This window comes from Benincasa hispida, chromosome 3 (genome assembly GCF_027475165.1).
Source record: "Benincasa hispida cultivar pf3 chromosome 3, pf3_genome.v1.1, whole genome shotgun sequence".
NCBI lineage: Eukaryota > Viridiplantae > Streptophyta > Magnoliopsida > Cucurbitales > Cucurbitaceae > Benincasa > Benincasa hispida.
The window spans coordinates 54,411,068-54,419,539 of NC_143480.1; the positions used below are offsets into that span (position 1 = coordinate 54,411,068).

At 32.8% G+C, this 8,472-nt stretch overlaps 1 protein-coding gene across 1 annotated transcript; it reads right to left on the reverse strand.

Annotated features, from left to right (window-relative positions):
- Positions 1-392: 392 nt before the first annotated feature.
- Positions 393-6,697, reverse strand: LOC120072803 (Amino acid dehydrogenase family protein). The gene is made up of 6 exons (XM_039025314.2): positions 6,287-6,697; positions 3,818-4,014; positions 3,342-3,658; positions 2,775-3,011; positions 2,502-2,669; positions 393-733 (listed from the first exon to the last, which is right to left on the reverse strand). Exons 1-6 carry the CDS (start codon positions 6,406-6,408, stop codon positions 563-565), a joined length of 1,212 nt encoding a protein of 403 aa, XP_038881242.1. The 5' UTR covers positions 6,409-6,697; the 3' UTR covers positions 393-562.
- Positions 6,698-8,472: the final 1,775 nt, after the last annotated feature.

Sequence of the window (8,472 nt, forward strand, 5' to 3'; positions counted from 1 at the left end):
TATTTTTTATTTTTATTTTTAAAAATTAAATCTATAGACACTACTTTCACTTCCAAATTTGTTTTTTTGTTATTTAGTTTTTACCACTTGTTTAAAAATCAAGTCAAATTTTGAAAACTAAAAAGAATAGCTTTTAAAAAGTAGTTTTTGTTATTGGAATTTGGTTAATAATTCAACCATTGTACCCAAGGAAAATATAAATCATTGTAAGAAATGTGAATAAAATATGCTTATTTTTTTTAAAAAAAAAAAAAATCTAAAAAAATCAAATGGTTATCAAACAAGACTTTTAATTTTTAAATTTAAGAATTAATTTAATTAAACTGTAGAGATTAGAAGTGCAATTTATTTAGAAAGAGAGCATAGGAAAACTTAAAAATATAGAAAGAAGGTATAGGGAAAAGTTCAACTCGTCAAGCCTCTAAGGTTGATTGGTTCAGTTGAACAATTCCAACATGGAAACAAGGTCATGATGCTACAAAATTTACGACCACCAACAGATGAATGTGTCAATGAAACCAAAACCACAGAAAGAGCACATCATGTCCAAATAAACATCGAGTTATGTAAAGTTAAGTGCTCGTTTGGCGGATTCAAGTGTGTTGAGTAAGAGCATAGCAACCGTCACAGGTCCGACTCCGCCGGGGACTGGTGTAATAGCAGATGCAACCCTTGATGCCTCTTCGTAGCAAACATCTCCTATTAGTCGATACCCATACTCACAGCTAGGATCCTGGCAATCCGTGGTGTGATCCGTTATCTTAAAAACTGGTCTAAATAATGCATCTCCAGTTTTTTAACCATGTGCATAATTTGTGAAAGAATCTTTCAAGAAAATTGTTTACATCTATGAAATTTAAAGGTAACTCAAAATAAATTAATATTTGAATAATTTAAACCACGATAGCCATTTTGATTTTGTTCATCGTTTTCTATTTTTTAAAATTTTGTTTCTTTCCTTGCAATTTCTTTGTCGAGCTTCTAAGGTAACACTTGAATTCTCAAACAAATTCCAAAAAACATGTTTCTAAAATCTTCTTTTGTTTGATTTTCAAAAATGGACTTGAATTTTAATAACATTTATGAAAACAAATGTAGATAACATAACAAAGAAAATATCATAGGAAAAGTTGTGATTATAAACTTAATTTTTAAAATAAAAAAAAACAAAGTCCCGTTTAATAATTATTTGATTATTTTTTATTTTTAAAAAATTAAATTTATAGATATTAGATAAAATGAGATTTCATCTCAAAACCAATTGATAATGAGAGGAGTAACCCATCTATTTTATAAGGAGTATGGAATCCCTTGATTTTTTTCAATGTAAAATTCTCAACAATAAACATTATTTTGACTCGTAAGTTTCTACTTTCTACTGTAGGTTTCAAATACTAAGTTTTTATTTTTTTTTAAAAAAAAGTAGAGACTAAGAAATTGAAGTGTTTCTTTAATAAATATGAAATCATAATCGAAAAATTGGAAAGGAAAAAACATAAATTTCAAACATAGAAAACTAAAAAAGAAATTATTATCAAAAGGAGTCGAAATGATTATTAAACAGAGCCTTAATAATTGACACGGTTCGCTGTATTCTTACAAATCTAGGAATACAAATCTAGTCCCTATGGCTAAAAAAGTAAAAAATAATTCTAACTATAATTTTAGGGACAATTTCAATTTATACACCTAAACTTTGAGATTGTATCAATTTAAACCCTAAACTAAGAATTGTATCAATTTAAACCCTAAACTTTGAAGGTTGTATTAATTTAAACCCTGAACTTTGGGATTTGTATCATTTTAAACCCCAAACTAATAATTATATCAATTTAAACCTCATTTAAACCTGCACTTTCATAAATACATCAATTTAAACCCTAAACACAAATAAAACATAATAGAGGGTTTAAGTTAATACAATCATGAAAGTTTAGGATTTAAACGGACACACTTATAAGAGTTAAATTGATACAATTATTAGTTTGAGATTTAAATTAATACAATCCCCTAAATTACAATTATTAGTTTAGGGTTTAAATTGATACAACACCCAAAATTTAGGGAGATAAATTGATGTTTGCTATCATGGGAGGGAAAAAATAGACATTTAAAATTATGCATGGAAAATATGTTGAGAAGTTACATATTCATCGACATATAAAAATTTTTAATCATCAATAAAGTCTAAAATCTAATACGGTTAATGACATTCTGGCAAACAAAGTGCCAAAAAGAATTTTAAAAGTTGAAAGGATGAGAATAGTTTTTGAAAATAAAGTCTATAAACACTCATTCCACCTTTAAATCAAGTCAATTTTTGGGGAAAATTTTTTGAAGACTTATTTTTGTTTTTGGAATTTGACTAAGAATTCAACTCTTGTACTAATCACGTAAGAAAATAAAATGAAATAAATTCAATTTTCAAAAACCAAAAATAAAAAAATGGAAATAGTTACCAAATGGGCATCAAGGATGCATAAAGGTCTTAAATCAATTACCTCAATTGGATTAGTCCCCACGTCAATAACTACTGCACCAGGTTTAAGCCAACTACCACGAACCAAATTGGGAACTCCAGCAGCAGCAACCACTATGTCAGCTTCTCGAGCAATCTGTTCAGGATTTCTAGTAAATGCATGCACAATACTCACAGTAGCATGGTGCCTCTGCAGATAACCAAAACCAGAAAAATGGAGAATAATATTTCATTTTCTATACCAATGTAATTCTACAACCCACAAGAAATTTTTGACATAAAAGTGAATGTGGACCTGCAACAGCAAAGACGTGGGTAATCCAACAATATTACTTCTTCCAATCACCACAGCCCTCTTCCCTGCGATTTCTACACCGGATCTGATCAACAACTCGATGCAGCCTTTGGGAGTGCAGGGTAAGAAAAGTGGTTCCCTACCCCTCATGGCAAGATTCCCCATGTTAAGCGGATGAAATCCGTCAACATCTTTTTCTAGGTGCACAGAGTTCAAGATTTTCCCCTCATCCAAATGCTGTTCCACAACATTGAATTGTCAGTCTCCCTCCATAATCCTTAAGAAATCCCCACAATGAGTTCTAAATTCGAGTTAATAGCGAAATAGAAACTACCATGCTAGACAACAATTACCAAATCATGATTTGCAAAACATCTATGTTTAATTGATATTGGGAAGTACTTTATGGAAACAATGAACAGATATGAGCAGTGAGGAGATGATAACAGATGAAAAATGCTTCCCCAAAAACCGGAAACCAAGGAAGATAGTTGTGCGATCATGTTGGTGGTATTCGGATGAAATTTGCAAAATTAAATGTCATCATGGCCCAGTTTTAGAAATTACTTGCGGTAGAGGAAGCTGCACAAGTATACCATGAATAGATGGATCTTCATGAAAACGTGACAAAGCACTAAGAACTTGATCTTCTGTACAATTTTCAGGCAAATTAGAAATCTCTGACTTGATCCCAGCTTCTTCACATGCAGCTATTTTGTTACGAACATAAGTCTGTGAGTCCCTTCTTTGGCCAACCATGATTACAGCCAAGCCAGGAACGTTTCCAGTAGAGTTCTTCATCCTCTTCACCTCACTAGTTATTCCTGATGTAATTTCCTCAGCAATCACTCTACCATCAATTACTGTTGCATTCTGTAGGTTGTCTGCAAGTGACGTTAGATCATCAGACGCCAAACACAAATAAGAAAAAGTTCAATGATGAACAAATTAATATACTAAACCTATACAATGACACCATCTGAATTTGAACTGGGGAAAAGGAGATGACATGCGATAAGGGTTAGAGTGAAATGGTGACTCACCATACGATGTTGTGATGGAAGAATAATCAGAACAGCTGGAACTAGTCCAAATATCAGGAAAATCAATGGATATGAGAGGTGGAGACATTAAAATCTGACGGGCATCTGTTGTGATTCTTCTTTTCATAGCTGCAGATGTATGTAGGACTCTCCTACTCAGACTCTTGTACAATAACGCCATGTGCACACAATGATCACTGTTAGAATTGAAGATAGTTAGCATTATGGTTGTTAGTTATGACATAAATAACAATAGCTTTTGGTTAAAACTTGTACAAGTTGATATGTAAAAAGCTAGCAAGGTATTTCACTCTCTATCTTTGCATTAATCCCTGAGATCTTCAAGTTGAACTCAACTTCTCCAAGAGTCCAATGGTGCCATCAAGCATCAATTCGTTAGTAGATCGAATTGCAGTATAGCTAATGTAATTACCTTTAATATGAAAATATAACTTCAAGTATTAAGCTTGACCAGATACATGATATATCACAAATTGCGTCTAGTAGTATTTGGACTTCAGAGCATTTTGCATCCCCTCAACCCACACTTTATGCACTCTGCATACTTAATCAATTTCAATCCAAAAACTGCATTTCTTTATATTGATCAGTAGGCTTAAGGTCGAAAGTACTTTGGAAAGGCTAAATAGAATGACCAAGAACTTATAATGGCCTCCATAAATCGCAAGTCTTTAAACTTTTACTCTTTCAAATAGCCTGCAAAAGCCGAGGCAACATGAGGGAGAGAAGGGAGCATTTAGACAAAGTTTCCCCAAACAAATTTCCACCCCCACGATCCAATATGCTACAGAATCATACCCTCCCCTCTATTCCAATTCCCAGCGTCATATTAAGGTCCATCAATTGAGTTGTCTCCATTTTATTTGGTGGCCCAATGATTTAAGAACCCATGACAATCCTTGTAACTCCATTTTCAACCCATTTATCTAGCTGCCCTCCACAATGAAATCAAGTTTATTCAACACTTGTCCAACTAATATGACATTGGGTTTTCCAACCCTGCAGTCAAATATGCTACTGAATCATATGATTCATACCCTCCCCTATTCCAACGTAATATTAAGGCCTGCTAATTGGGTTGCCTCCATTTTATCTGATTGGCCCAGTTATTTGAGCACACATAACAATGCTAGTAACTCCATTTTCAGCCCATTTACAAAGTTTCCCTCCACAATGAAATCAAGTTTATTCAACAATTGTCCAACTAACACTTTCATACAACAATTTTTCTTGCATCACCATATACATGTCTAACCAAACCAAACCATTTCCTCTTTTTCTATAGACCAAACTATAGTCTCCTTTTCACTATTTCTGATAACCAATTCATCTACAAGAACACTTAAATTTCCATCCAAGAAGTTTAGTGCCTCCAAAGTCCAAAAGATAGCTCATCTATTATATACTATCTTGTGATCTTGAAGAGGCACATACTACTCTTTTCAACAAAAGACACTCCTATCATATAACTAACTATTTTGGCATGCTGAATATCCATGCTCCCTCGTTGCATGCATAAACATAAACTTAATTGGAGGTTCACAGATCCTATTTGAATCTAGATTATATATGAGTTGTTAATGAAAGGTAAGAAATCTTCTGTCCGGTCGTGAATAGAGTTAACTATTGTATTAATACAAGGACAAAAAATGGAGTACAGAGAAATTAGGATAGATCATCAATAGCTCTACAGGGATACCTATTAGATCATGATGTTATACTGACAAAGAAAGGAAGGCAAAATCCAGAAACCAATGTTCAAAACTTACAGCTCACTTAATTCATAGTACTGTACTAGACTCATACTCGGTATCTCTTGAAAACTTGTTTTCTTCCCTTAACATGACTCGCACCTATGCTAGGGTACCTAGCAATGTTTCAGCTGTTCCATACAAAATCTCAAGTAGAAGCCCACCACGGAAGGACAATAATAACACCCATAAAAGAATATCTTCTACTTGTAGTGTGGACAATGAGTAAATTCTCACAGCTCCCAACTGTAGTTGAAACATAAGTAGAGAAGCTGAAGATAGTACACTATAATGGAGTAAGTAAGAAGAGCTACAATTGCTTCCATTTCTAAAAGCATCGAGTCCGTAATTACGATTTGATAAGTAGTGGTCAATAAAATCACGATTCTTCTTTCTGTTTCATTCTCTCTCTTAGCTCTGTTAAATAATTGTCAAGATTCATCCTCCTGTTGCCATAATTAACTCTAAAGATACTCTACAAACCATACCAGTTTCATCATCAAGATGCCTCTACTTTAGAATGCTAAATTTGAACAAGAAAACATCACAATAACATGCACAAAAATCATCGTCACAAATTATCAACATCTTCAACACAAGAAGCGACAAAGAACAGTTTCTCATCACGTAACAGACCACAGGAAACAGGAAGAGAAAAGATGCCGCAGCATAGGAGAAGGCCAACGAAAACAATTACCTGAAGGTAGCTCCGGCGATCAGCGTTGAAATGCCTAAAAAAGCTTGAATGTCCTTCGATTGAATCCAAACAAAACAACGGACTATAACATCACCTTGTGTGAAAGAATTCGTGGCTGTCATATCTTTGACTTGAAAATCTTTCCTCCATAGCCGCCTCCGCCGCCAGTGATCGCCATTGCCTCCGCTACTGCTTTAATCTCCTTTCTTGAGCTCAATGGATTGCAAAAAATCGAAAGGAGTGATGGTCAGTGAATGAAATGAAGCTAATGAAAGGATTTAGTTAGGGCATTGCTGCATTGTCCCTTTCGTCAAATTGACAGTTCCAAGATTGTGTGAAGAACTACAGTCACCGATCAGGTTTCTTTCTTTCCTTTTCTTTCAAATTTTGGGAAACTTGCCCAAACGACCTAAAATCTAAAAACTTTTTTTTTTGAAAACATGGTTGTTTTTTGACCGTAAAATACCCATTTTGCCCTCAATTTTAAATGAATCTCTTCTCACTTCTCTCTTTCCTTTTTTTGGTTTCTCCTATCTATATCTCTTCTTTTATGTTACCAAGATATCAAATATCAAAGGATGACCTAAGTTTAAATTTTGTGAAGTCAATTGAAAGCAAAGATGCTTTAACGTTTTTTTTCCTATTTTATAAGCATGATTAGAAAGAACACGAAAAAATGTATGAAAAGGAGTGGTCATTTAGCTAAAATGAAGTTGTATTGACCAAGATATGTTTAAGATAAAATTATTGTTCACATAGAAAAAATGCACAGTTGATAAGGTCTCATCTTGCAATTTTGTTTGGCTCATATCTGAGGTCGGCAAGAACTCAACATTCGCACACCTAAGGTCAGCAATCGCATATTTTTTCTTCGCAAACTATAATCTTGTTTTGGTCATATCTTCGTTGATAAACTCCATTTTAGCTAAATGACCACTAATTTTCATATGTTTTTTTGTGTTATTTCCAACCATGTTTATAAAATGGAGAAAAATGTTCAAACATCTTCCTTTACTTGAAAATATTAAATCGACTGAAAGTGAGACAATGCAAAAAGTGAGAGAGATGGACTGAAAGTGATATTCCATTACTTGTCTCGTGCTTTATCAAAAATATTGAATGTCGATGGTACAATGTTGGTTTAGAATAAATACTGACTGAGAATGGAATGGAGTATTCATGTTGTGTTGAGTTTTCGTCTTTTAGTTGTTGAAAGGGGAGAGCAAAAGAAAGATAGGAATAAGAGAAGGGAAGTATTAAACATTGAGGGTATAGATGGTATTTCACATTTAAAAATGGTAAGAAAAACAAACAAACAAATAAAAAAACATGTTTTCAAGAAATGATCAACCATAGAGAAGTTTTTTTTTTTTTTGGGCAATTTTCCATATTTTCATCAATATTTACATTTTCACATGTCCACACATTTGATTATCGTCATAAAATGTCACCAATATAAATATCATAAATGATAAATATGTCAACTTATTTAATAATCCTAAAATATTTACTTACTAAGTTAAATATTCTTTGAATTTTTTTTTGTTTTTATATTTATCCATAAATATTCATCGATATCGATATGTTATTGATATTCCTATCAAGTAAAATTAAGATCTCAATATTTTTGTTCACATCGACAATGATGTAGCCTAAATGTTAAAAGGAGTATTCCTCAAAAAATCAAGATTGTAAATATTTTATTAGAATGAATAATGTGTTTCATACAAGAGGGGAAAGTTCTTATTTATAGAGTTTTACTACAAGTGGGGATAAGAAAGTTGAGAAGGCAAATCAAGGTAAATACGATTTACTTGTCATAGAAATATGTTTAATGGAAAGTTCTCACTTAACCTAGATACTGGATTCAGGCACCACTAATCATATTTGCACTTTCTTACAGGAAACTAGTTCCTGGAAGCAGCTATCAGAAAATGAAATGACTTTCAAGGTGGGAACAGATGGAGTCATTTCAGCAGAAGTAGTGGGAGACATCAAGTTATTTTTTTTTTTGGAGATTCTTACATTTACCTGAAAATGTATATTTTGTACCTAAAATGAAAAGGAACTTAATCTCTGTATCTTATTTGCTGGAATATATGTATAAAGTCACTTTTGATGTAAATGAAGTGTTCATTAGTTCAAAAGATGTTCAAATGTGTACAACTAAACTTGAAAATAACTTA

Coding starts and splice junctions, on each gene's coding strand:
- LOC120072803 (XM_039025314.2), bottom strand. CDS start 6,408: ATGACAGCCACGAATTCTTTCACACAAGGTGATGTTATAGTCCGTTGT. Junction 3,012..3,341: donor TGCAGCTTCCTCTACCGCAA/GTAATTTCTAAA, acceptor GTTGTGGAACAG/CATTTGGATGAGGGGAAAAT. Junction 2,670..2,774: donor CCACGTCTTTGCTGTTGCAG/GTCCACATTCAC, acceptor GGTTATCTGCAG/AGGCACCATGCTACTGTGAG.